The sequence below is a fragment of the Astatotilapia calliptera genome, chromosome 15, assembly GCF_900246225.1.
Source record: "Astatotilapia calliptera chromosome 15, fAstCal1.2, whole genome shotgun sequence".
In the NCBI taxonomy this organism is placed as follows: domain Eukaryota; kingdom Metazoa; phylum Chordata; class Actinopteri; order Cichliformes; family Cichlidae; genus Astatotilapia; species Astatotilapia calliptera.
The window spans coordinates 17,408,519-17,436,227 of record NC_039316.1 but is presented as its reverse complement, the minus strand read 5'-3'; the positions used below and the strand labels follow the sequence as shown (position 1 = coordinate 17,436,227).

Below are 27,709 nucleotides of genomic sequence, written 5' to 3'. Positions count from 1 at the left end.
GGCTTTGATTATCAGTTATAGATGTCAGCGAGTGCATGATGGGAAGAAACATCTTTTTTCAGCTTAGATGTGTGGAGTGGTTTGGCATTTATTTGTAGCCTGTTTTAAAGTCAGCAAGGCATGTTATTGGTGACAGTGAAAGTGTGAGGATTTGAAATGTGGTCAAATGGGTACAATCTGTCCCAATTTTGCCTTATCCTGTTAATGGAAATGTCTGGACAAATGTCTGTGCTTCACACCCTGGAGGACGGGGCTGTGGCCCCCCCACACTCCCTAGCAGATCGTTACATGGAGAAACCTTTGGAATACAAGCGCGCTGATCCACACAGGTATGCACACGGGTGTTCACTGCTCGTAGACCCAAATTACACCTTTCTTGGCTGCTACTTCGAAGCACATCTGTCCTGCGTGCTGCACAACAACATTGAATATTTAGTATTTACTGCTGTTTACACTTAGCTAGATTAATGCGATGGTGTTGTGTTTAGTATGTTGCTTTGTTTTTTGTTTTTTTTGTCTTTTTTTGCTTGTTTTCTATTCTTCTCTCAACAGGTGATCTAGGAGATTTTTATTTTTTTTCTCCCCCCCTTTCTCACTGTCCCTCTCCCCTTCTGTTTTTCCTTTCCTTCCTCTTTCTTTCTCCCTTTCCTATCTCTCACTCATGTCTGTCCCGTCTGTAACATCTGAAAATAAAATATAATAAATAATAAAAACAAAGATCGACCAAATGGACCAATACGGCAATGCCACGATGATCCATTTGGCAAAGTAAATCCATTGGGTATCCTTGTTGGTCTTCAGACAACAATTCTGATGGCTAAAGAACCAAATGGGACAGGCGAAAAAAAAAAAAAAAAGGAAATGTCTGGACAACCTTGGTTTGAACTTCACTATTTAAAGAATATTTGGAGGTCACACAATCACCACTGTATTATTACACCTTGAGCCGCCTTAATTCTTTGTAGCACAGAATTAACAAACATTTCTCAGATTTTTGGGCCATACTGACATAAGAGCATGGCAGTTGCTGCAGATCTGCCCGGTACCAAACGACTCACGGACCGGTACCGGTCCGAGGCCCCGGGGGTTGGGGACCGCTGTTCTATGGGATTGAGGTCTGGTGACTGTGGAGGCTATTTGACAACAGCCAACTCATAGAATAGTCGCATAGAAGAAACCAGTTTCCAATGATCTAAGCTTACTGACATTAGTGCCATTATCAATCTGAAAACACTCATCAGAAGATGAGCACACTGTGCTCATATAGGGACGGACAGCAGAAATACTGTTGCATTTAAACACATCAATACGCCACACCAGCAGGCTGAACCACTGATACAAGGCTTTCATGTTGTTTATGCCTAAAGCAGTCTGGCCATTCTCCTCTGACCTGTGGCATTATTAAGACAATTTTTTTTTTTTTTTTTTTTGCTTTTTTGGACCATTCTCTGTAGACTCGGGAGATGGTTGTGTAGCAAAATCCCAGTAGATCAGCAGTGTCTGAAAATACTCAGTCCAGCCCATCTGGCATCAGCAACCACATTCAAAGGCACTTACAGTAAAGCCCCCTTTTCCCCCCATTCTGATGCTCACTTTGAACTTATGCAGATCCTCCTGATCATCTCTGCTCGGCACTGAATTGCTTAAACAAAAGAACTATATTTTGTCTCTGTTTTCTATTCATAAATTTATGACAGCGGTTGAAAGCTTAAACTACAGTGTGAATACTTAAATACAATTATAATGCAACAGTGTGAGCTGGTTAGCTTAACCACTGGCTCAACCCTCAATGACAGATGCATGCTCTTTGATAGTGATTGACAGACAGACCTCATGCATTTGTAATGGATTCTGTAAAGATATCATTTTTAAACGGACAGCTATAAATAAATCAGTTACCCCAAAGACACGATTAACATTTTCATCTGCGATTACCTAATCACCATCAACGAAACCGAAAATCCTCGAAATAAAATACTAACTCAATCAACATCTATACCTTAGATTTAAAATGATTTCTTTTTACCTGAAAAAGTACTTCAGTTCTTTGGGTAAACTTTAGACCAAAGTTTTTGCAAATTTTTAAGTATATTAACTTTTTAATTCTTTTAGCTTAAATAGGTACACTGTGTTTTGTGTCAGAAACATTAGCATAAATCCGTTTACAGCTGCCATCTAAACACAAAGATAACCCAAAACGAGCTTCTTGCTGTCAACTCAAATGTCAGTCTGGTCTAGTACTGTAGCTTCTTTACAAACAAAATGTCAGCATTTTATATTTGTGAGGGCTCTTTATCTTCTCTCTGTGTTTTCATGTTTCAATTGTCTGCTTACAAAGGAAGCTATCTGGAGGAAAAAGGACGCCTGTCAGTTGATATTTGGGACAAAAGAAGGTTGAACTACTCACTGAGGAGCAGATGGAGCAAGATAATCTATATTGTGTTGATCAGAGCGTGAGACATGACACTCTCGGTTTCTTGTTCTTTCTTTTAAAAAGGGCGACTTGTGGCGTTCTCACACTAGACACTAGATAGCTGCTACTACAGTCACACACATATAGTGTTGCCTCAGTAGCCAGAGTGCCACAAAGAAAACGTTTGTGAAATCTTTAGAGTTGGCAAAACTTCTGTTTTGCTTATTTAAAATAATAGTGCATTATATACATACAGTGAACCTCTGCAGTAATTACTCTGCAGTAATCTGAATGCGTGGGTTGCAATGGTGCTCATCCATATAAATAAAGGCATACAAAGTCAGCTTAGAAAAAGGTTATGCTCAAGAAATACTGATGGGTATGAATTATGCCCAACGACAAACTGTTTACAGATGGAGGAAATTCAGGATGACTGCTCTCCTGAACAGTAGATGTCCTACAAAGACCATCGCTGTGAAACCTATAAAACTTGCTACAATCTTTGTTCATATGTTCATTATAAGAAAAACCCTGAATAAGAAGGGGGAAACTGCTGCTCTCTACAAAAATATTCATATACAGTGTAGAACGCTATGTCTGAAGAAGAAACATTGAAACCTAATTTCAGCATGATGTCAGGAACATCATGGAGGGGCAAGGCCATCATTTCACCAACCAAAGGTAAGCAGACTTTCGGTGATACACTGACACAAAACAGACACAAATAACTAAAAAAAAACATTCTTATTTTCCAAATTCGAGTTTTGAACTGACCAAATGCAAAAATAAAATGTTATGACAGAAGAACATTTGTCAGATGGGTGACTAACATTTACAGCCACAGTGTGTCCATTTACTGTGAATTCTTATTGTATGGTCTCTGTAAAGGATACTGAGTTCTGATGAAGTTTCAACTCTCTGCGTGGACAAGAAGATCTTCACATGCTTAATTAGCAGAGCTAGGTCATTTGCAGCTTCTTCTTTCAGCAGCCCAAGGTAAATCCCATACCTGTGAATATAAATGAAATGTATGAAACACACATCTTCAAGTGCAAACCTTTTATAGATCAGTCTTCCTTTGTTTTTTAAAGTAAGTTGGTCAAATTTCCAGGTGCTGTCAAAGTCGCACTAAATGCTCCACACATCCTCTGACCTTAACACCAGCTCAAACACCGAGAGCTTCATGGCACGGGTTTCCATTTCTGATCAGCTCCTGTATAATTCTTAATACTTTTAAGTGTCGCTGGGGTTCCTGCATTGTTAATTCTTATAGTGAACATGGCCAAAGCATCAAATAATGAGGTCTGTAACATGATGCTTGTGAGCTAAAGCTTCAACCGCACCTTGTTTCATTTTTTTTCTATTCTTGGCTCTATATTATGTCAGTGAGAAGGGATATCCTTAATATAGTGTACTGAGGTACAGCCGCCACATGTGTGCTGTTCAAACCTTCTGTTTGTAAGAAGCAACCAATTGGAAGAAAACTGGTTTAATGAATGCAGAGTTAAATTTTAACAAGAATTATCTGGAACTGTGAAACATGCAAAGCTATGCTGCTAGATTTCAAGAATAAAATCCTGTTGGAATAATAGCTCTGCTTTTACTACTTTACTTCTTTATTACTTTTCATCTGTTTCATACCTCTTCTTTTATTTCCCCATCATTTTAAATTACTGAAATGAAAACCTATAAAATGAACTGTGAAAATATTAATTTAAAAAAAAATGATCATTTCTCAGCATGACCATTTTTCTTTCAGTTCCCAGAATCACTCATGAAAGTCACATTGCCCAATGGGATACTTTATATCAAACTCAGAAATAAAGCAACATTGAAGTCAAGTAAATACCCCAGAGGAGTCCTCAAAACTTTATTCAAGAAGCCCAGTGTCGCAAGTAAAAGATTAATTATAATTTCATGTTCAACAACTTTTAATCCTATAACACCCACCACTCTGCGGGTAATGTTTGCACTCTGTGTTGATACCGGAATAAAAAATGTGGCACTCTGTTCTCCTGGACAGGCACAGAAACTTTTCAGCTGCAGAGCCCCCTTCGGAGTAGGTGCTCAGAAAGAGTTATATTCACTGTGTAATGTAGCAGCGGGGTGTCGTTAAAGGCAGAAACAAGCAGTGTGAGAACAGTAACACAAGTCAGACGGTCTATTGTGGGAAAAATAAAGAACAGAACAAGTAGTTGCACAAGTACAGGGCAGCAATATCATGAAATTCCTGTCTATTCTGCAACATGTTTGTTTCAACAAAGTGCATTTTTAAACTCACCTATCTCTGTTGTTAAGATAAGGTTATTTTTACTTAAAGCTCCTCAGTAAAATTAGGGCCCACCTCCATCCACATGACTTTGAGAGAGTAATTTGAAACATTGTTACCTCTTAATTAGACTTTTGAAATTCTTTGGAGGTTGGCCCTAATCAGTCATCACAGCAGCTCGCTTTTTGACAGGTGCGCTCACATTCCACCTGTATTGGCTTCCAGTCCATTTCAGGATCAGCTTTTCACAACCATTTTGTGCCTTTCTACTTAGCTGAAGTCTTATAGCAGTGCACTTGTGCCAAAGCCCTGAAGTCTACAGACCAACTGATCTTGGATGTTCCTTGATCCAGGCTCTAAAACAGAGGCCACACTGCCTTTTCGATGTTAGCCTCTATATTTAGGGGCAACCTGCCCAGTCACTCAGTCATTATAAAACACAATTATAAACCTATTTAATTTCTCCAGCTTTCAGTTGAGCATGATTTCCTAGTTTTTATTGTGCAAGCACGGTTGTGTTTTCATTCTTGTTTAATTTGAGGATGTTTTATGTTTTTGTTCTGTATTTTAGTGCAAATTTATTGTTGATTTAGTGAGTGTTAATTATAGTATAGCATGTACTGCACTTCGGTCAGCTAAGGGTGTATTAATGTGCTGTAAAAAATAAAAACTGACTCAACTTATATATCTCACATCAGTCAGCTCTGACAATTTTCCTAATGTCTGCTAACAAAAGTGTCTCCAGCTGCTGAACTGAGAAACAAAAAAAACTTTCAGTCTTCTCCCTTTTTGACTTTTGTGCACATTTGCAGCTTTAATTCATGTTGCGAGTGGACGCCGAGGTGAATTCTAATGTTACGGCTTTGAGTTCACAAGCTTGTTGAAAAATGAAAGTGAGCTTTTACATTTTTTAGATGGCTTAAATATGCTATAGGTTAAAGCGGCAAAAGCCACCTTTTTATCTTTCTCTTGGTTTTTCCAAGTGATATTACGTTTGGGACAGCAAGACCAGATTACTGTTCATTTTTTTTAGAGTAGGTGCTAAGAATAAGCAACACCTTTGTGTACAGAGAGATAAGAAAGTGACACATACAATGAAAAGGTAGAGTGAAACAGTTGTTGTGTTTTAAACAGAGAAACCAGACCTTCAGTGATGTACTAGCTCATCCAGCTCCTAATCCATCACAATTCACAGGGTATTAACAAAGCGATAAATGTTACCTTGACCTTGAGCACAGTTTGGGTGAAGATCTGACTATTACTCTAGTAGGAGTAACAACTATTGTGAATTATCAACATAAGCTCATCAGTCCTTTGACCAGATGAGCTATAAACTTGCATATTGCTTATTCACAAACGAGTAGCTACAGAGGTTTGAGTTGGGGTAAGCAAAAGAAAACATGTATGAGTGTATTCATTTGGTCTATAATGGAGATATAAAAGCAGACAAATTCCTTAGCAGGTGTAGAGCAAAGGATTGGTTTGATGTTTTGAAAAATGAAAGATGGAAACAGTTCATACTTAATTTGAAAGTAACAGAAAATATACTCTCACTCTTCTAAGACTTTATTTTCCTTTGACTTTGCAGTGGCAAACAGAACTGCATAGTGATGGAGTCCCATAGCGAAGAAAACTAAAGGCAGATAAAGCCATTACTTTCACTGCCAAGCGGCTTATATGTAGATTGGTTCTGTTTGCCTGTTTGTTTGTCAGCAGGATTACTCAAAAAGTAATTGAAGGTTTGGCATGAAAATTTTTACCAGTTTGGCTCATGTTAGGAGTGATTAACTTATACCCACATTAAACTGAAAAAAGAAAAAAAAAGTGAGACATCGTTTTCTTGAAAAAAATATCACAAATCAATTGGAGACTCAATTTAAGCACTGTCAGTAGGAAATGTTTAGACTTGAGGGAGTGGGATCGCTCTTTTTTAACCTCCTATGAACCGAACTCTTTCATGGCATGAATTTTTAATTTCTCTTTGCTATTTGGACTGATTGGGACCTGATGAATGTAAAAACAAAGAATTATCTTTTTACCTGATTTTGCTCTACAATGGCTGGAAATCCACATCTGAGGACATTTGTTTTACATTTCGATAGAACAATGGCAGTATAATGTCCTCGTAACAGATATCAGGCCCTTATAGAGTTTAGTATTGTGCACAACCCAAAATGTGATGCCCACATTTGTTGAAGCCAGGTCATAGGAGGTTCAGGGTGGTAAGATTATGCAATTAACTTTCCGACGGCCACTTTAATGACTGAGCCTTGCTATTCTGTTAAAACCAAACCAACTTACATCTTCAACATCAGCTCTACTTTCTCTTTAGTGCTATTTCTCCAACGTCCGCATGCTTACATGCTTAACTGAGATGCTGAACACAGTAAACTTTATGCCTGCTGAACATCAGCATGCTATTATCATTGTAAGTCAAAGATGTCAGTGTTGAGCAGAAAAACACACCACTGCGTTAAAAGTGGTGATGCTTGTTTTCATGTGGAGCCCAGTGATGAAGACGCGGTTATTGAAACAATTGATTAGGACCATGTCAACATTCATCAGCGCCTAATTGAAGCAAAAGTAACTGCAAAAAGATTCAAACTGAGTGAGACACAGCTTCTAGTCTTTAACTATGCTTTCCCCATCCAATATGAAATGTAACTTTCTCCTCACATTCATTGTGAATGTAGACACTACAAAATCAAAATTAAGGTACATGCACGTTAGTCCCATCGCAGTGATTTAGACTCTTTTTAAGAGATACTTTGGGGTAGTTACTTCCATGGAGCTCACAGTTGAGTAATTCTAAGACTTTACTGAAATAGTTTATACGCAGCAGGCTCTCCTTCTGCTGTAAGAAGCCTAATTAAATAAGGGTTTATGAGCTAAAGAAAATCCCTTTACATACTTCAGACAGGTGTTGATTCCCAGCTGTTCCACAGATGATAATACGGCATTCTTCACAGTCTTCTCCTCTGCTATAAAACAGGATGAAAAAAAGATGTGGTTGTTACGAAGCAATGCATTTCAATGAGAGGGTATATAAAAGAAGGTTTGGGTGGAAAACTACCTATACATTCCTAACAGCTTATATTATTCCAATGGGAAATGGAAAAACATGACAGCATATCATGAATTGCTACTTTTTAAGACACCAGAGATGTAATGTTGTGTCTGGGTAACTTTGTAGCTGGCAGTTTTACAACAGTCGTTTGGCTTTAATTGTGATGTTTGCGAGCTATTGTGACATCAAGGTGACTTGGGTAATATCAGTAAAAGTCAGCCATGGGTAATTTAACAGCAGCATTTTGACAGTGTAGAGCAGCAGAGCAATAACTCAGGAGTTTAGGGCTGTGGCAGGGTTTTTGAAAAAAAGAAGTGAAAACTGAAGTGGGAATGCTCTTTATCTCAAGACCTTTTCTTTCTCTGTGAGTCACATGGTGAGGCTACAGCAACTGAAAATACGGGCTAGTTTTAGAGTCGTGAAAACAAAAACAGCTCGCATGCAATCAGCTCTCATGGGCTCTTACTTAGTGCCAGTATTTGTTCCAAAATCATTAAAAATATATTCGTCTTTGGAGTTGCAGTTGTCACTGCGCAGATAGAACGATAAATGAAGTAATAACAGTGGGAGGACTAACATTTTGTTTTGGAAGATGTTTCCACTGCTTCCTGGCTTTGGGGAATACCGATATTATTACATCTGTGCAAATGGATCCCCAGCTTCAGACAGTTTATGGGAGGATGATGAGAACATTTGAACAATTAATATGATGAGTATTATCCAGACACCATCAGTGGCAGGAAAAACTTCCAATTCAATTTACAGGCTAATGGTGCAGAAAAATGCACGGGAAATGATGATAACAGTAGCTGTAATCTACATATCAGAGTTATAATTCAACATTGTTGCCATCCAAATATCAAAGCTGACCAATGTGGATAAATCACAGGCCATCAAATCTTGGATTAATTGAGAAAAAATGGCTTTTGAAGAGGGCATGAATCTATGCCGGGATAGCTGGTTCTGTCATTTCTCTCACTCTTCTCTCCCTATATATTAAAATCTGTGAAAACCTCTAGCTGATGGCAATTACTGTCTAATGGAGATGAATCCTCTTCTTGTTGTATTTATTCCCTCCCTGCCCATTTCTCTCTCCTCAGCATTAAGCCACCAGAGTGTATTTTGCAGTTTTTAATAACTATAATCACAATCATTTAACAAGATACACTATGAAAGGTGGCACATCTGATTTATCTCTGAGATTAGTTATGACAATTTGTACTTCGTTTAGGTGTAGTTGTGAAGCTTATGAAGAGTAATATCATGAATCTGGAGCTCTGAGTTGATTTAGTTCCCAGACTCTGTGCAATCCCCTGTGCTTCAGAGAAATTAAAACAAAAGTAATATTAAAAATAAAGAAGCCTGAAAGTGTCAGGACTTAATGGAGTGAGAGGTAGTTATGAAACCCATTTAGAGATATGAGCATACATCATTTACGACAATATATCCAAGAATGTCTTCAGCTGTAAAAATAAAGGCAGGACCGAATTAAAAAGCTCAATTTAAAAAAAGCAAGAAAATTTTGATTAACCGTGAACTAAAAAATAATAAAAATAGAAAATAAAAAATGAATCACTGAACTCACACTAACATGCTCAGAAATTTCCAAATATCTAAGTTTTCTGCTTTTCTAACTTTTCTAGACATCATTAGACAGAGAATGCAAAAGTCAGACACAACGGTATCAAACGTTTAACCTGACATGTCCGCGAGATTTCGGATTGCACCAGTGTGAGAACAACACAGCTAACGGTGTACATTCAGCAAGCGCGCTGCTTCCTGCCCACTCCATCCAGGCAGTGGGCTCACCTAAACCAGTATTTGCACTTGTGTGAACCTGTCTGAAGCAGGCTATTTGCCATGATAGATGTGAGGACACAGAAATGGAAAATTTCACAACCTGATTTTCTGAAACTCTAAGTTCACACGTGAAAAAGACCTTAAGAACCTCATGTTTCAAAAGCACCTCCTATATTTTAGTGCTAGAAACTAAGTACAGGGAGCCTACATCTCCTATGACTAACTGTCTGACAACCACTCAAACACTCATCAAGTCTGGGGATGGCAGCAGCACATTGGTTGTGACAGCCAGCAAATGTCAGACCGCCTACAAAGAGCACCTTTAAGCACCTTATAACTCTAATATGAACCTTACACGCAACAAGTGCTGCAGCAGGTCATTCAAACCCTGCTGCACTTGCTGGGATGTTTCTGCCGTGACATCTACCTAAAACACTGCCAGAAGAGGGAAATGCATCATGTGATTAATAACAATAATAAAAACAATTTCTTCTAACTAACCTCCATTTACAGTAACTTGCAGCATCTCAGAATGGGGGAAAGGGAATGCAATTTTGATGTTTTTCATGCAATACTTAAAAGCAGAGACTTAAAAAAGTTTGAGGATGTGGATTAAAAAATCCTTTTAAATTATTATTTTATCTGAGCAAGCATAGATCTCTGGAACATAAAAAGATGCTCCTCGTGGGATGCAGTAACCCAATTTCAACAGGAAGCTGAGATAAATGAGATTGCTGGACAGCTGCCTTCAGGAGTCAGGGCCATGGCAGGTGATGAGATACAACTCTGAACGGTGAACTGAAAGCAGTTAACACTTGGCAAATGAGCCTGCTCTCTCCATACAATGGGAGCGTCAAGCTGGGCAGAGTGGCTTTGACTAGTCAATGCTAAACACCACTGGGCATTTTTCCATGTCACATGCAGACAATTACACACAAATGTAACCGGCAGATTGCAGAATTCAACAAGAGTCCTGACTGCTATCTGGTCTCCTTTATGGGCTGTTGTAACTGAAGCAGAAGCTGTATTTAGTCAATGTTTATACAGAACCAAGCCTTACAATGCAGAACCCATCTTAAAATATCTTCAGGCTCTTATCTGTCCAATTAATTTGAAGCATTACATAAATTAACTGAAATTTAATTTGTCATAGGTACACAAAAACTGTATCTACAGTATCACCAGTGAGAAAATATTTGCCCAAAAATACAGATTTAAGATTATTTTTACCCTGGAAGCTGTTGCCGTTACTGAATTCACCCATAGTATGTATTTTTATATAAAAATCCTGAACAGAAATCTATGCCTCTCTCTTATAATGTAACTCTGACAGATGTGAATTCCAGGTCAAAGTGTGTCAAAAACATCACAAAGTTCAAGCCTGCAATCTCTCCAAAAGAAAAGGACTTAAAAATATTAGCATCAACAATCTGACATGTAAAATGTGGGTGGACTATTTTCCACAACAGCTCTGCGTTAAAGAAATTATGCAAATAAGATTGTGACTGATCCTAAAAATGAAGTATTACAAAAATGTGAAGCAATATGAAAGAAAGAAAGCGGAAGTGCAAACAACTCTGATGTGTGTTTGTGAATTTAGATAAATAAATCATCAAAACAAAAACCCAGAATTAAGGTTCTTCATCAGTCCCCAGAGAAGTGAGGCCTTTTTGCTGACAGACACAGCACTACAGACAGATGCTGCCTTTTATTAGCTGTCTCCCTGCCACAAATGACTGTCTACTAATTCATAGATCCAAGTGAATGCTTTTACTCTCATGAATTATCTTGACAGCTTTTCTTTAGAAGCTCAGACATATTCGGGATGATGTTACTTATAAAGTCTGTCAAATTTGAACACGGTTTCAAAACTTTTTATTGCATGACACACCACGCGCATGAAGAATGTTCATTCTTATGGCAATTACAGTTAAATTCCAAACTGTACAAGTCAAACCGTCCAAATCTATACTGTAGGTTTAACCACACTCTAAATTATTTTAATTAGGTACATACACCCTTACTGCTTCAACAGGAATTTAGAGGGTAAGCAGCAGCCAGGTGCTGCTGATTAAATGTAATTGATTCACTGATCATCAGCAAGTGTGAGCACCTCTGTAAAAGCAAAGTTTTAACAGGTTGCTGATCATTCAGGTGATGCAATGCCAAAAGTGGATGTCCCAGAATTTTCACCCAAGGCCAAACTATGCTCTGAGAAAAAAAGCTCCGACTTGTTCTCTAAAAAGAACATGGCAGGACAGTTTAGGAAAAAAATGGCACGTGTTTGTTAACGTGCTTGGAAACATTCATACCCTGTGCAAAAAGCAAGTGCATGTATGACCTTAAGAGAACTGTGCATGAATGAATGCTTGCAAACCTCAATGAACAGAAGCAACATTGTAAAGAAGAATGAGTTAAAAATTCTCCATAACCATGTGAGAGACTGATGAAGTCATACAGAAAATAAGTATTTCAAAGATCATACAAGCTACTAAATCATAGGGAATCATGGGTTTTACTTCATAGAGTATAGAGCAGTCATTCTCAAACTGTGGTACGCGTACCACTGGTGGTACATGGGCTCCCTCTACTGGTACGCGGGAAAAATGTAAACGTTTAGCTCTGCTATCACTTGAAGACAGAAAACTAAACAGTAGTGACGTTTACAGGGTTACTGAAGTTGGGCTAGCTCGTATATAATGATGTGCTATGCATTGGCTAGCTACACAGCTATAGTTAGCATAATATAAACACGCTGAAGCTGGAAGATGAACGCCAACTTTTTTCCACTCAATGGTTAGAGACAAATGCATGGCAGGATCCTGCAGACGGACCAAACTTCAGTCAGGAGAACAACTGAGATAATCCATCCACAATACGAGGTTAGTCATTAATTTACTGCTGCATGGGCTGGGCTGTAGCTACATCGTAAGGTTTTAAAAACTGAGCTTTAACAGTGGTAATAAAAACCGAGAGAGGCCGACAGTGATCACTGCCTTTTTTAGGAGCTTGTACAGATTAAACAGAACAAGATACAAAGCATTAAAACATGTTAACCCATATGGAAAAGATCTATATAAATCTTATAAAGTTTGTATCTGTCTTGTGTGAAACTTGTATGAAAAGCATATAAGTGTGAAAACAGATATAAGATCCCTTGAAAAATTATATAATGAAATTTGTATGTTTTGGATACTTACTAAAAGAATATATGAAAGTAATGAGAAAGTGGCCACTTACATGAGTAAATCATGTAAGCCTTATATGAAATAGTAAAAACTTATATGTGATTACTCATGAAAGTGGCCACTTTCATGAGTAATCACATATAAGTTTTTACTATTTCTTTTCCATATGGGAAAAACACAACAACCTTAATAAACTATTAGTTTGGGCCCGGAAACAGGGTTCATACGTCATTACTTAAAGACTGGATATCCCACCTGCTGTGAATGTTTTAATGCAGTACAGTTGTTATTATTGTCACTTGTCACATCCTGTTTATGACAGTTACAATAAATAACATTCATATAAGAAATAAAATTGTCTAGTGTAAACTGTATATGGTGTTAAATAAGCCTATACTACTGTAACTTAATGTCGGTCATAAGGGTGGTACTTCAAGAGCCACATGTTTTATGAGGTGGTACTCATTGTGAGAAGTTTGAGAACTACTGGTATAGAGCATAGAGTCCTATGAAAACTTTCTTTTTCACATGATTCTCACTCCTGGAAAACCTCAAGCTTCTACCAAGTCATTTCTTCTAAACTGCAGCTTAAAACCTTACTGTCACCGGGTAAAATATGAAGCTATTTACTCAAATAGTGCAGTGTCTTGTACCTTTATATTCTTCCATATAATCAATTTTATTTTATATATCTTCTGTTTATCTTCTATTTTAAATCCTGCATTGTTTTATACCACCTGTGTGTCCTTATATCTTTTTTTTTAATGTCCCTTGAAAAGCACTTGAAATAAGCAACATGATCTTGGTTTTATATGTTGAGTAATCATTAGAGAAGACCACAGTGAAATGGTTTTCATTCACATTTTAGCAGCAGTGTGCTTTATATCTGATCACCTCCCAGTAATTTAGATTTAGCCATTCAAGACTAAAATTCAAAGGATACTTTTGGCAACACCTGGGTTGTGGGTGTATCCAAATGCTCCAAAAAGCTCTTATGTCGTCATATCTTCTGGTAATTATGAACAGACAAATTGTGCATTGTTTGTGTATTGACAAAGAGGTGGGAAAATTACTTCTAGAAAATGTGTATGAAAGAAAGATTATTGATATTATGTCCTTAGAAAAACAAATAAAAAACGAAACCATAATAAACATGTCAGTGTCAGACATCAGAATATTACAAAGTTCAAAATGTTGTTCTACAATGAAATCTTGTGTTTTTACAGGTGTTCTGGGCCACAGAAAATTTCAAACAACGATTCAGAAAATCTCTTTACTGTAAAAATAATCAGCACTTGTCCGAAATTTTCTGGAGTGCAGATTAATAGCTAATGCACTGTTAATGTTATTTCAGTATTTCACACCCACTTCTTTTAAGTGCCCTTGCTGGATATAATTGAGCCACATTTAGCTAAGTAGAGGGAAATTAAATTTACTGTTAAACAATGACTGTGGTTAAAATACAACTATGATTAATGGAGTATGCATTCAGTATGGAAAGCCAAACTGTACGCTTTTGTTAAACCTGCCAAAAATAAAGCATCCATAATATTCTGACCTGCCTCTGATAATATTTTTCAGCTTTAGCAATAAAAAAAAATTACAATGCGTATTAACAGTTGCCTGCACATAATATAATAAATGTATTACAGAGGTTATAGTGCATGCTGTCATCATATGGGAAACTGGCTATTGCCATAAACAAAGCATACGCATAAAAATCAATTTGGCTGCAGAAGAAAGTCAAATGTGTTTGAGTAACACAATAATGGGTGGCAGGCCTGTGTGTTTGTGTTATTATTGCGAGACCTATGGACAGAAGTCTCCCACAGAGAAATACAAGCCTCGTTTGACTGAGCAGATTATTGAAGAAAAAAGTTTTACCATTTGATCTTTACAGACACAGCTCTCCCCACCTGCACTCCCCTATTCTGTAGTTCATGTGGCATCAGAAAGGAACAACAAGGAGCACACACACCTGCATTCACAACAAATAGCATTTTGATACCACAAAGCATTTGCCAGACTATATTGTCCATGAAATGTCCAAGATGATTTCCAGGACAAGAGACTGCGATTCACTTTCTTTTTTTTAAACCACTAAGTTCAACCTACAGAAAAAGAAAGTTTTCAAAGAACTCGATGAACTCCTGTTCATTGTTACTGCTTTCATTGGAATTAGGAGTGCAAGCAGCAGCCAGTTGCTGCTAATCAAATGCACCTGATTAAGTGTGAACACCTCTGTAAAGCAAACGTTTTGGCAGTTTGTTGGTCTAGAGCGTTCAGCTGTGTTAACACAGTGCTATGATTTTCTTGGGAGTGGATACCAAAAACAAAATCCAAGAGACTCTAAAGGCCTCAGTTAGCATGTTAAATGTTAAAAAAAAAAATTCAAAGGTCAAAAAAAGACATGCTCTCAAGCATGGTGGTGGAAAAGCCCATTTATCCATCAGATGTCTGAAATTTTGTTGTGCAACAGCAACAATGATCCAAGCACAGCAACAGTAAATCTACAATGACTGAAAAAGAAAAGAATTAAGGTTATGCAATAGACCAGTCAACGTCCAGACCCCAAACCCACTGAAATGCTTTGTTAGTTCTGCATAAAAACATGTAGCTGTTAACCTCAATCAACCTAAAGCAATGTCGTAAAGAAGAATCGGCCAAAATGTCTCCACAACAATTGATATTGTACCTCCCCACCCTTCTATTCATGTACAGGCAAGGAATACGGCAGGGGAGCAGCAGCGAGAGCCAGCACAGACAGTAGCAATGACAGGGTCATGCAGAGAATAAAAAGGAGGAGCAGACATGGAGGTGCACTTCAGACTGGCTTGTAGATGCACAACAACTGTGGGTTGATTAAGCAGCTTAAATAGTGCACCCTATATGAGACTTGGCCGAATATTCAACAAAGGGTATCAGCAAAACCATCAGCTGATCTGCTGGGAATCACTGACTTAGTGGCCTGTCTGAACTAATTGCATCTTAATTAAAACCTCTAACCCGTGCAAAACAATGGCCGAGTGAGTTTAAAAAAAACAAAACACATAAACAACAATGCTGAACAATGCAAATCAGAAATGTGGTAAATCTGCTTCCGTAATGAACAGCTGCTTGTTTTTAATTTATATTGAGTGTGTGAGCCATTCATGCTTTTTCCCCACACCCTAATTTCTATAGAACTGGACCTCTGTTTAATTTTAAATTGCTGAGTCTTGGAGTCTTTCTGAGTCTTTCTCTGCACTTGTTTCGAGTGCTTGAACAAATGACACACTATTATAATTATACCAATGTTTACTAAGTGCCAGATGATTGCATTATTTCAGCAGAGCCATACAGTCACTGATGAAATTCAAACTGATATCCTTCCACCAATTAGTATGGTAAATATGATGTTAAACTTAGTACAACTTTGCAATGCGTCTTTGAGGTGAAGGTCATGAATGACCTATGATTTGACTTAACTTGATTTTATAAAAAACATGTAAACTGGAACAAATAAATATGCTAATTGGACACTTATTGCACATTACCTTTAGGGACTTTCTAGGTAGAAAGATGTTGCGGCATTTAGTTATTAGCATTATGCCTTTTTGACTGCTATCAGTCAGCTTGTTTAGCCTACTGGCTACTAAATACTCCAACCTGCTAAGATCATTCACTCATTCGATCTGAGACACATAACACATTTTAGCATGTGGTGGAAAAAGCTGCTCTTAAGGGCAGAAAGAATTGTTTCCAGGGATCTCTATTTTTATCCTGCCTTCCAGCTTGGGGTGCAGGATCCTTTGTGTAATCCATGCTTACATGTGTATTTTACACACAGACAATGTGAAAAATACAACACATTGCTATGGATTAGTACTGAAAGTGCTAATTGCACTAACAAATTTAGATGAAAAAATAACACCAACTAAATAGGCATAAGCATGTCTGTTAACAAAAAACCCCAACGCTTTAGCCAACTGGGGTTTTTCAACTACCTCAGGGACAAAGCTTTACCAAAATCTTCCAACTCAGACCCTGTGACAAGTGGAAAATTTGGAGTTTCTTAAAATATAATATTTAGTCTATTCCATCTCTAAACTGTTTTATTTACACTTACTCTACACTCCTCCTATCATGAAAACCACGTTTTTATGCCTGACATACTACAGTACTACACTCCCACCAGATGAGCTCATGCAGCCTGTCACGAACCGGGACATACAACCATGACAAAACAGGAGATGCACACACAAATGCCAATTAAAAAGACTATTTATTTTAAATTAAAGAAACAAGAGAAAAACCTAAACTAACCATGTGTACAGTCAATGGCTGTGGCTTAAGTGAGTGCATGCTTGAAGAGACTGTGTACACAATGCTGTTTAGTGCAAAAACCCAAACTATAATCCAGAATGTTTCTCAGGGAGGAGAGCCACTACACAGTTGGGTTCTGAGGGCCTTTATAGTGCACTGATGAGCCCAGGTATTGCCAGTGCCACTGATGGAAATGAGCCACAGCAGCTCTTCAGCACCTACAAATGAGACCTGCCCACACCAACAAGCAAGAAGGGAGACCAGGTGGCGAGCATCGCCACACTTTCCAATCCAATAAACTACCATTGCAGTTAGTAGTAAGTGGTTGATTAGTGCAGCAACAACAAAAACACACTGAATGTCATTTTAAAATACACAAAATGTTTTATTTTACATTCTATCGAAGTTCCTGCTGGAAAGTGCTGTACTGTACAAGATGCTTCCCTCACCGCAAACTCAGGTTTACTGCTGGATAAATTTTATTTCCACATTAGTCAACTCAACAACCAAGACAGAGCACTGATAGGTTTCCTCATCTCTCCACCCAAGTGTTTTAGAGACAATATGTGCACTGGTCTAATGATGTTTATGACTCCCAGAGTAGACATACAATCTCATCATCATTTAAAACTTAATAGCCAATGCGTGTGTGTTTTCTTTAGTTGAACAATCAGATCTTGGTCTTTTGTAACCAGTCATGACAAAAAAGGGATGTCTTTTTTGCCATGTCTGGTCACAAAAGACCAAGATGGTGCTTTTATACCGTCTATACACAGTTGTTATCACCAGCTTTGGTTCCTATCCTCAGGGCTAGTTTAATCGCCAGGGTTCAGTTCACCAAGACTATTAACAAACCAGATCTCCACATTGAAGCACAAGCAGGCTTCAGTTCAGCTGACTGAGCCAACAGGCCCTTTCAGAAGCGACTGGAGTAGAAGGCAATAACAACCCACAACAGAAAACAAAGTGTCAAGTTCAAACTTACATGAAATACACTGCACTAAAGGTGTTAATTAGGTGTTAAAACATTTATACACAGTGTGTACTGTATATGCTTTGGAGTGTAACCAACATTTACCTTTACATAATTTTCATAACCCAGAAACAAAGTAAACAGAGCAGAGCACAGAGGTTCGGTATGTCTGTCTTCACTGATCCACAAAGTGCCCTTTAGTTATTTTCCTTGACTAAACTGTAAGAATGGGGGGGGGGGGTATTGCTCTTCTTACTGACCTTTGTACGGAGCTGGAGAGAAGAAGCACTCTGAAGCAGAATTGGATAGATGGGCTACAACTTTCTCCAGAAGGTCAGCCAGCACTGAGGAGAAAGATCAGGCACATAAAAAATCATAAGATAGCAGGTCTGCATTAACTATTGCGTTCAAAGGAAATCCAATTTAAACAGTCAAATGTCAGCTTTCAACTATTTTTAGATTGTTGGTTCCATCCTGTTTTCTACGCTATTAAGCAGCTGTAAGTGGATTGGACAGATACTTTCCATGTAAGACGTACAGTGTGCTCAGCTGGCATAAAGTCATTAGCATTATAAATACTAATAAAAGATAATATATAATAGAAGTTTAAAAACAAACCTGCTTCACTTCTAGGATAAGGATGTCTCTGACAAAGTAAATTATAGCTCAGCGAAAAAATTACATGCACTGTAATACAACACAAAAAATGTACATCTTGTATCAACTGTGGATTCACTGGCCCCGACTGTCACTCAGTAAACTGTGTCAGCATGGCTTTTAGTGTCACTTAACACGTCTGCGCAAAGAACCACCCACAGTCACTGAAGATCTAATTGTGGAAATAAGAGAGGAAGAGCGTGGTGAGGTAGGAAGAAACAGTAAATAAAGACGATACAAAACCAACCTTCTACAGGCCAAAGCGTTTAACCTATTGTTTTAACTCATAGTAGGCCAAATGAATAGACTGGTTTGTTTTAGTCTGTTTTGTGGCCAAAGAACTCCTGTCTTTTCAATGCTCTTTGTGCTGGCACACCACAGCACACATCACAGTTCAGGCGTTTTCTGCCAAATGCTCAGCCTCAGATGCCTCAGGATATTACAGTAGAAGTCTGCATTTACAGGCTGACCCAGAGGGACAAATGCATGGTGCACAACCTTGTGAAAGTCAAAGATTAGTATGCACCACATTGCTGATCTGATGTGCCAACTTTGACATTGTAAACTCCTGTTCGATCCAAAACTCACCACCAGTCATGACCCTTGCCATGAAGTCAAGTCAGTTTGAAAGCTGATGCTCTGCGTAGGTTTGCCATCCGAGGTGAACGTGCATGTGCAGAAATGCAAGCAGTCAAAGATTGGGCTAAAGCATTGGAAGTCATCCAGAGGTGCACAGGACCATAACCTTGTAGAGGATGTTGACCGAATTCGAATCAAATAGAGTTTTTACACCTCAGCCATAAAAGGCAGTTGGGCAGGTGGGCGGTGTGGACAAGCAAGTTTATGAATATGAGAACGTTCACAAACTTTTTATGTTAACAATAATGATAAAATTCAAATCTCAGTGATCTCAACCTCAAGGTCAAGGTCAGAGGTCAAGTTTTCTGAAAATCTTGTGAATGTGATAACTTGAGAACACAGTCACCTAGAATTTTTACATTCATACCATGGGTACATCTACTTAAAGTCTTGGACGAGTTCAAACTCCAGTCTCTTTGACCACAAGGTCAGAGTTCAAGTTTTCTGAAAATCTAATGAATGTGATAACTCGACAATGAGGCGATGTAGGATTTTCCATATTGATACCATAGGTTCAATTACTTAAAAGGAGGAGTTGAAATCTCAAAACCTCAAGGTCAGAGGTCAAGTGTTCTAAAAAAATTCTGTGAATAAGATGACTTGAAAACAAGTCGACATGTATACATGTATCTAATAGCAGCTGAGGGGTAGCACTAGCAGCTGCCACTATTTTTGTTTCTGGATTCAATGGATTTGGGAAAGTAGGTATTATAGCTTCCTTGAAATTCCTGGATGGATTCTAGTCCCTTGGGCTGTTGTCTGCTGCTGTGTGAAGTTTGTTTGATTGGATGGCTCATATTTCACACTAGCTACCTTTGATTAACATTTTTCCACCTACTGTCCATTCTTTTCCTGTTTGTGTCCTGGTATAAAATACTTTTTTTTTTTACCTTTTTTGAAGCATGTTTTTGTTATACTACTAAATATGTGAACTAAGTGTAAGGTGTTTTGTAAACACAGTGGCACAGCCTTCCAATCATTTCACAAGCTGCCAATTCAGAGAAGACTAAAAGGGCTGATCAAACCTATTCACTCCACAGCTCAGTAACTCTGAGCACGAGTGAATGCATTTCATTGATATGCTGCTGAGGAAAACCAATTAGGGAATTGATAAGCTGACAAGATAGTAAGGTATTGAACGTGAAACAGTTCTAATTGTAAGTGTTTCAACCAAGAGATAGCATAATCAATATCATCATCCAGCTGAATAGAAGCTTGTCAAAGACAAGTGATAATCACAGTGTCTTCATATTCAGAAATAGACGCAAGTAATTGTTGAATAAACTTCCCAGGAAATCAGTTTCCTTTAGTAGTCAGTTCATAAAAGATAAAACATTTCCTTCACTGAATGTTTCTCGAGAAGTGAAATACCAGGTTGTACGTGGTTAATGATGTGACACATGAAATAGCACTTCGACAGCAAAGACAAGCCTAAATGATAATAAATCTTGATCGTGGTCTTCCAGTGAAAAGCCTCAAATGAGCTGTGGAGTAGTTGCTTTTACAGGCTTCAACAGTGTACTGATGAAAGGAGGCAATCACTGTGCAGTACATGCATTAATGACAAGATTGTCAGCCCTCCTTCATTTGAATATATTTTTGTCTTCGTTGAATCACAGCTATTTGCTCCTACATAGGAAAAGTAGGCATAGGTGCAATTTCACAGTGGCTGTCAACGACATTGATGATGAGTCTTAAAAGGTTCATGGACATCAGGTTTATGTAATCTTGGTGAGGAAAAGTGTGAAGTGCACCTGAATTTCAATAAAAGCAATCAGGAGAAAAGGAGGCTAAATTAAAAAAAAAAAACAACAACCTGAAAACCTTCAGATTGTGTCATCTGGATTTTTTGTTCTTTTCACTATTAATATATTTAGCATATATTACACCCATCAAGTCAATAAGAAAGATTATTTATTTGACCTTGTGCATCCAACACACAGAGGTGGTCTCCCTCCTGAATCTGGATCATCAATGTTTATGTAGTCATATTTTCATAGGACTGCAGTCCTGTGAAAAACTAAGTCCACCCCATGATTCACCAGCTTGTAAAAACACCTTTAGCAGCAATAACATGAAATAATTGTTTTCTGTGTGACTTTATCAGTCACATGGACATTATTGTGCAGGAACTTTGAGCCAGTGTTTCTTACAGCTTTGCTCCACTTCATTGAGGTTTACAGGCATTCTTTAATGTGCAGAGATCAATCCACAGCATTTCCATAAGGTTAAGATCTGGACTTTGACTTGGCCTGTGCAACACCTTGCTTCTTTTCTTTTTTGGCCACTCTGTTGTAGATTTGCTGCTGTGCTTGGGATGATTATCCAATTGCATGACTCAGTTTCAGCTGTTGAAGAAAGCGCCTAAGATTTGACTCCAGAATACTCTGATACACTGAGTTTATGGTCGTTTCAATGACTGCAAGTTTCCCAAGTCGTGTGGCAGCAAAATAAGCCTAAATCATTGCCCCTCCACCACCAGGTGGTATGATAAGTTTGTGCTGATATGCAACAAAACATCTCTACTCTGGTGTTAACTGTCCAAAGGACATTGTTACAGAAGCCTTGTGGTTTGCTCAAATATAACTCGCAACACTAAGTCGTACTGTCAAGGTCTTTTTAGAGGGAAGAGGCAACCGTTCTAAATAAGCCATACTTGTTCTTTTTCCAGTTGTACTGTCACGAACTTTAATATTCATGATCCTGCTACAGTAAATGAGGCCTGTAGGTTCTTAGATGTCCCTCTCACTCTTTTTTCTTTTTTCTGAGCATTTTGTAGTGATCCCTGTAGTGATCTCGTACGTGTCAGGAGCAGTGTTGGTCAAGTTACTTGAAAAAAGTAATCAGTAACTAATTACTGATTACTTCCCCAAAAAAGTAATCCCGTTACTTTACTGATTACTTATTTTCAAAAGTAATAGTTACTTAGTTACTTTTTAAAAACACGATTTACAACCTGAAGAGGTGATAAAGCGATAGATCTTTCAGCCCAATTCTACTTTTTCTACATAATCCATCATACAAAATGTAATCAAATGGAAAAGTCTCTTTTTTTTAACTTAACTTGCTTTATCAGTTTTAATCTTTTAACTTTATGCATCAAGCAAAAATTTAATTATATGCAACATTCTCTGACTTGAATAAATTAGTTTAACATTTAAACCTATTTTCTACACATTCCAGCACATAAAATAAAATATTTTTTGTGTTTACACTCACTCTTTCAAATAGATGCAAGTAAAACACAGCAGAAAATAAATAAAGTCAAAGACTCAGAATTTCCCATTACGTCATGGCGCACTCAGTGCTTGCTTGGAAGTTTAGGGGTTTTTTTCGCTGTAAAAAGTTTTCTTCCCACGCACAACGGACGCTAATGTTTTTGTCACTTTTTATGGAATCAAACTCAAAGTAAGGTCAGTACTTTCACGCTTTAAACGCTGCATGCTCATACTCTCTCCGCACTCGATATATGATCACTGTCACTGTCATGAGACATTCTCGCAAAAAAATCACGGTTTTAGTAACGCAGTAACGCAGAATTCCTACGGGAAAGTAACGGTAATCTAATTACCAATTTTGCAATAGTAATCCCTTACTTTACTCGTTACTTGAAAAAAGTAATCAGATTACAGTAACGCGTTACAAGTAATGCGTTACTCCCCATCTCTGGTCAGGAGTATCGGAACAGTTGAGACGCATTTTTTCTAAACACCAGGTCTCTGTGGCTTTTAAACCCCAAAACACACTGCGCCAAAAGATTGGTCCACCCCAAGGATTGGGTCCCCCAACACAAACAGAGTAACATAGTGCACGCTGTTAAGTGCCAGGAGGATTGCCAGGATTTATACATCGGGGAAACCAAACAACCTCTGGCGAAGCGGACGGCACAACACAGAAGAGCTACCTCGTCTCGCCAGGACTCTGCGGTCTATTTACACCTACAGGCCAGTGGACACTCTTTCAATGATGAGGATGTACACATCCTGGACAGGGAGGAACACTGGTTTGAACGCGGAGTCAAGGAGGCCATTTACGTGAAAAGGGAAAGACCATCTCTGAATCGAGGAGGGGGCCTAAAGGTACATCTTTCACCATCTTACAATGCTGTGATTGCAGCCATTCCCCAACTCTCTGTGAATGGTACTCATGGCCATTGATCAGTGGTTGTTGATCAATGGTCATGAGAATTTGCATAATTATAATGAAGGAACTGACCTCCCAGGCCTTTGTTCGTTCAGTGGGCTGGTTTCAGTCATTATGCAAATGTACTGTTTATAAGGTTGGGGAAACCTGCAGTCAGCTGAGACTGAAGAAGTCACTTGGATGAGTGACGAAACGTTTCTCCCACTGAAAACGCTACGTCCAGATGAACAGAATCAACTTTTGGAGATTTTCTGAGCATTGTTCAGACCACATTTCTAGAGTGGGTCTGACCTTGGGGTGAATTTGCTGGAACATAAACATGCTAACTAAATGCTTCAGACCAGTAAACTGCCCAAATTTCTGCTTTTAGTGAGGTGTTTAGACTTGTTGATGATCAGCTAATCAAGTGAAATCTGATTAACAGTGTCAGATTGCTGAAGAGTCCTGTAAAAAAGTCTTACACACCAGTAAGAAAAAACAAAGGATAAAAATGATTTTAAAGTAAATTAACACAGTTAAACTGTTTGTTCATACTTGTTTGCTTTTGCTTCGATTTACCATCATCCCTTGCCTTTGTTTCTTAATTTTTCATCCTCTCGCTACGATATCAAGGGATATGCGAAGCTCACCGCCAATCCTTACAGCAGTTTCTCCAAACTGCCACCTCTGGCTTAGCTCAGTGCTTCATTATCAATCAACATTTTTCATTTGCATTGGGGGTTGAGCTCCTTGCTAGTGGATGTACATTTAACTCTTTTCCTTCTAAAGACATCATGTGACAAGACCTCTAATATCAATCCGAGGGAGATAGTTAAATAAAGGTGTTTTTTATTATATAGAGTCAAAGAATCCTTAAAAAAAAACGACTATAGAAGAATTCTTAAACACTAAAGATGCTGTCCTGTCCCTGCTCCAAAAATACTCTGATAATGAAGCTATAAACATGTACAAGCACAATCTACAGGGAAAAAGTCCCTTTAAACCTTATTTTGGGCAAAGTCACCAAACCTTTGAAGTATTTTTGTTATTAGATTTGACTCTTGATTCTATACATGGAGCTTTAGTCATGTCCCAGTGACCAGTGAAATTAGTTTTAGCTCTCCCATTTATATAGCTACTGAATTCAGAATAACTGCATCACACAGATGCAGAACAGTGGAAAGAGAATAACACTTTTATTTTATTTAAATAATTCCTTAGATCAGGATGGTGGTCTCTTGGTGGTGTTACTAATTACTTGTGTTATTTACAGTCACTTAATCACTCTGTCAGTCAAGCAAATATGTTACTATAAAACAGCAAACACCAAATCTAGTCACTTCTTTAGTCTTAGTTGAATTCGATTTATCTATGAAGCCTTTCAGGAGGCTTAAAATGTTCTTGCCCAAACTATCCTTGGCATTAACGAAACATAAATATTTGTGACAACATGGCTTATGTGAAAGCCAATAGAGCTTATTTGAATGTGATTAGAAGATGTAAGTGCTCACCTTTCAAGATGCATACATAAACTTTACTCCTACCATCAATCCATGCCATTAAGTAATCAACTAACTGCAGCACCGCTGGGTCCATAACTTCCTCTCCAGCAGAGCACAAGCAGTTAAAGTTGACAATTCACTGTCACCCACCATTATTCTCACTCCCACAGGGCTATGTACTCCATTTCTCACTACAAACGATAAATTACAACTACTCTTGGCTTAAAACACGGGGAAAACACGCGCATTCTTGCACTCGTCAGTAACAGCAGAGAAAGGGGAGAAAGTCTTTCTCCCCTAGTATTCTGTGTCTTACTTTCTCCATCTTAACATCTCAAATACTGAAATCGTAGACATACCAGTGACACTTAGAAGCATTGTCTGCTAACAGAGACACACAGTTACCTGCTTCTCCAACCTTCTTCTTCGGTACCGAAGCATTGCTGAGCAGTTTTTTTCTGCTTTTGTCTATTTTTTACATCCTTACAGTTGAACCACTGAGAACAAACTTAAAGTTAACTTTTTCAGCCAGTAAGCTCATTGGTATTCCCATCTACAATTTAAATGTGTCCCCTCATCCCTGATCCACAAAACACTCACAATCAAACCATCCACTCCACCAGCATTTCACACTCTTTTCTTCCTTGTGTACTCTGGTGCTCTCAAACAAAAAGAGAAATCCTCCATGGGGTGCACAGTGTTAATATATGCCTTTGTCTTACTGTTTGACTCCTTTAATTTAAACCCTGCATTTTTCATCTTTTTGGTCAAATAATATTCCTTAAGGAGAAACTAAGAAACAACAACAGTCATTTGTTTTAAAAAGATTCTTTAAATTGCAAATCTGATGTGGCAGCCAAATTTACACAGAAATTATACTGAGATCTGTCATCATTCTCCACATTCCTGGAGGCAAAGAAAAATAGCTAAAGCAAATGGTGCAGATACACTGAAGGTGAATTAAGCTGTAGGTACAAAATAGTTCAAAAAAGACATTAATTCGACGAGCTTCTTCACAGGTATTTCTGAAATCGGTAGCTGTTACATGTTCTAATTGGTGTGACTCTTACCACTAGCCATTTCTTTCTAAAATCCACAAGTTAGTCTCCTTTCTGGTACTGTTGTTTGAATGAAATAGCGTGAAATACATTATCACCAATCCTCAAGAAGTAATGCTCAGTCATACCCAGCACAGTTTGTGAAGTACTCTTCATGACCCTTCAGTTAGCTTTTCTATACTTTTTAAAAATAAAAAATTCTCTCACACTTTAAGAGAAACATTTTTAGCGTAAAAAGATAATTTGCACTTTTTTCAACTGCTGCAAGAGCATCTCTTCTACAATCAACACAGGGGGCAATGTAGTGTATTAGAAATGTGATGCGTTTAACTAGATGTGGGAGAAACAGAAACCCAGAGAGCCAGCAGCTTACCCTTTCCAGTTAACACGTTGGGTTTTGACGCCATGACTTTACAGTACAACGTTCGGCAGGCTTCCACCCAGCTTCCGTCATTCTTTGGATCTTTCCATGAAGACAGAAACGCACTGATCTCGGAGTCTGAAGACAGACAAAGGACTAGAGGTGAAAAAAAAAATCACAATAACACTAAGATATTATTAGTGAGTTCATCAATGTTCCTCCTACCCGGTGAGGTATGTAGGATGTCTGGTGGATCCAAAGTGTAGCAGCGAGGTACGGGATAGCATGAAAACCAGGGCCAGGGGTAAGGATGTTCTCCTTCTCCCTAGAGCAAGCAGATTAAAAAAAAAACCCTGATGCCCACTTATTACAATGTTTAATACGTTACGCTTAAATCCACACGGTTACAATGTCATGATAACAAAAACATATTAAGATGTGGTGATTAGCACTGCAAGTCCTTTTCAGACTTGCATGAGTCACGTTATTTCCATTTATTCTCTTTGTCTTACTCTGACTATTTTATGGCTGTTTTTCTGAATTTTTGACACATTATTATGCAGGGCTGCTAGCATTTGTTTGTAATTCAATGGAATATACTTTATCTTTCTGATGATAATGTATGGTGACAGTATTTCTGAAACACGGAAAATTATGAATAGCGTAGTGCAGTTAAACAGTGTTGATGAATTCATTACTGAGCAATTGTTTTGCTCTGAGCTGGTAGCATTTCATAAAATGGTTGTTTATATTTATGTGCCATCACTTATTTCCCCCCCTCTTTGTTTTTTCCCCCCTCTTTTCCTCCTTCATTTATTTCTTTATTTGTATAACCCACTGCCATTTAGTGCCGCATTCATTATTTTTCTCATTACTTATTTCTGAAGAACCATAACTTTTGGGTCATAACTCAGCATGTGACTTGCCAAAATAATATGCTCTAAATGTTAATGAAGTTTAGAAAGCAGGCCTCTTTATCCAATTGTCTGTGCCCTACACTCATGATAATCCCTGTTGGTATTTGAGTCTACCACTCAATGATGTGCTTGTCTGACGATGTTGGAAAAATTTGGAATGGCACACAATCTGTATGCAGCTTGAGAACTTGTAATGAATATGTGAGCAGCATGATATTGTTACACTATTGGCAGGCTAGTCAATTACAGAGACAGACAACTATTCAGGATCACAGTTGCCGCTACAGCCAAACCTGAAGTGCTAAATGACATTTTTTGTTTGTTTGTTTGTTTGTTTGTTTGTTTGTTTGTTTGTTTGTTTGTTTGTTTGTTTGTTTGTTTGTTTGTTTGTTTGTTTTGGGGGGGGGGATATGACAGGAAACAGGAGCACTTGAAGGC

The 27,709-nt window shown here is 38.1% G+C and overlaps 1 protein-coding gene across 5 annotated transcripts in view; it reads right to left on the bottom strand.

The window, feature by feature from the left end:
• Window positions 1-27,709, bottom strand: part of tbc1d32 (TBC1 domain family, member 32) — a 92,271-nt gene that overhangs the window by 21,605 nt on the left and 42,957 nt on the right. For 3 of the 5 annotated variants that reach the window (XM_026194048.1, XM_026194049.1, XM_026194050.1), the window contains exons 26-30: window positions 26,580-26,679; window positions 26,367-26,492; window positions 18,276-18,359; window positions 7,594-7,663; window positions 3,307-3,422 (exon numbers count right to left, since the gene is read on the bottom strand). In XM_026194048.1, the coding sequence (XP_026049833.1) occupies window positions 3,307-3,422; window positions 7,594-7,663; window positions 18,276-18,359; window positions 26,367-26,492; window positions 26,580-26,679 (496 nt within the window). The remainder of the gene's footprint in view (window positions 1-3,306; window positions 3,423-7,593; window positions 7,664-18,275; window positions 18,360-26,366; window positions 26,493-26,579; window positions 26,680-27,709) is intronic. The other 2 variants (XM_026194051.1, XM_026194052.1) reach the window with 2 other exon arrangements.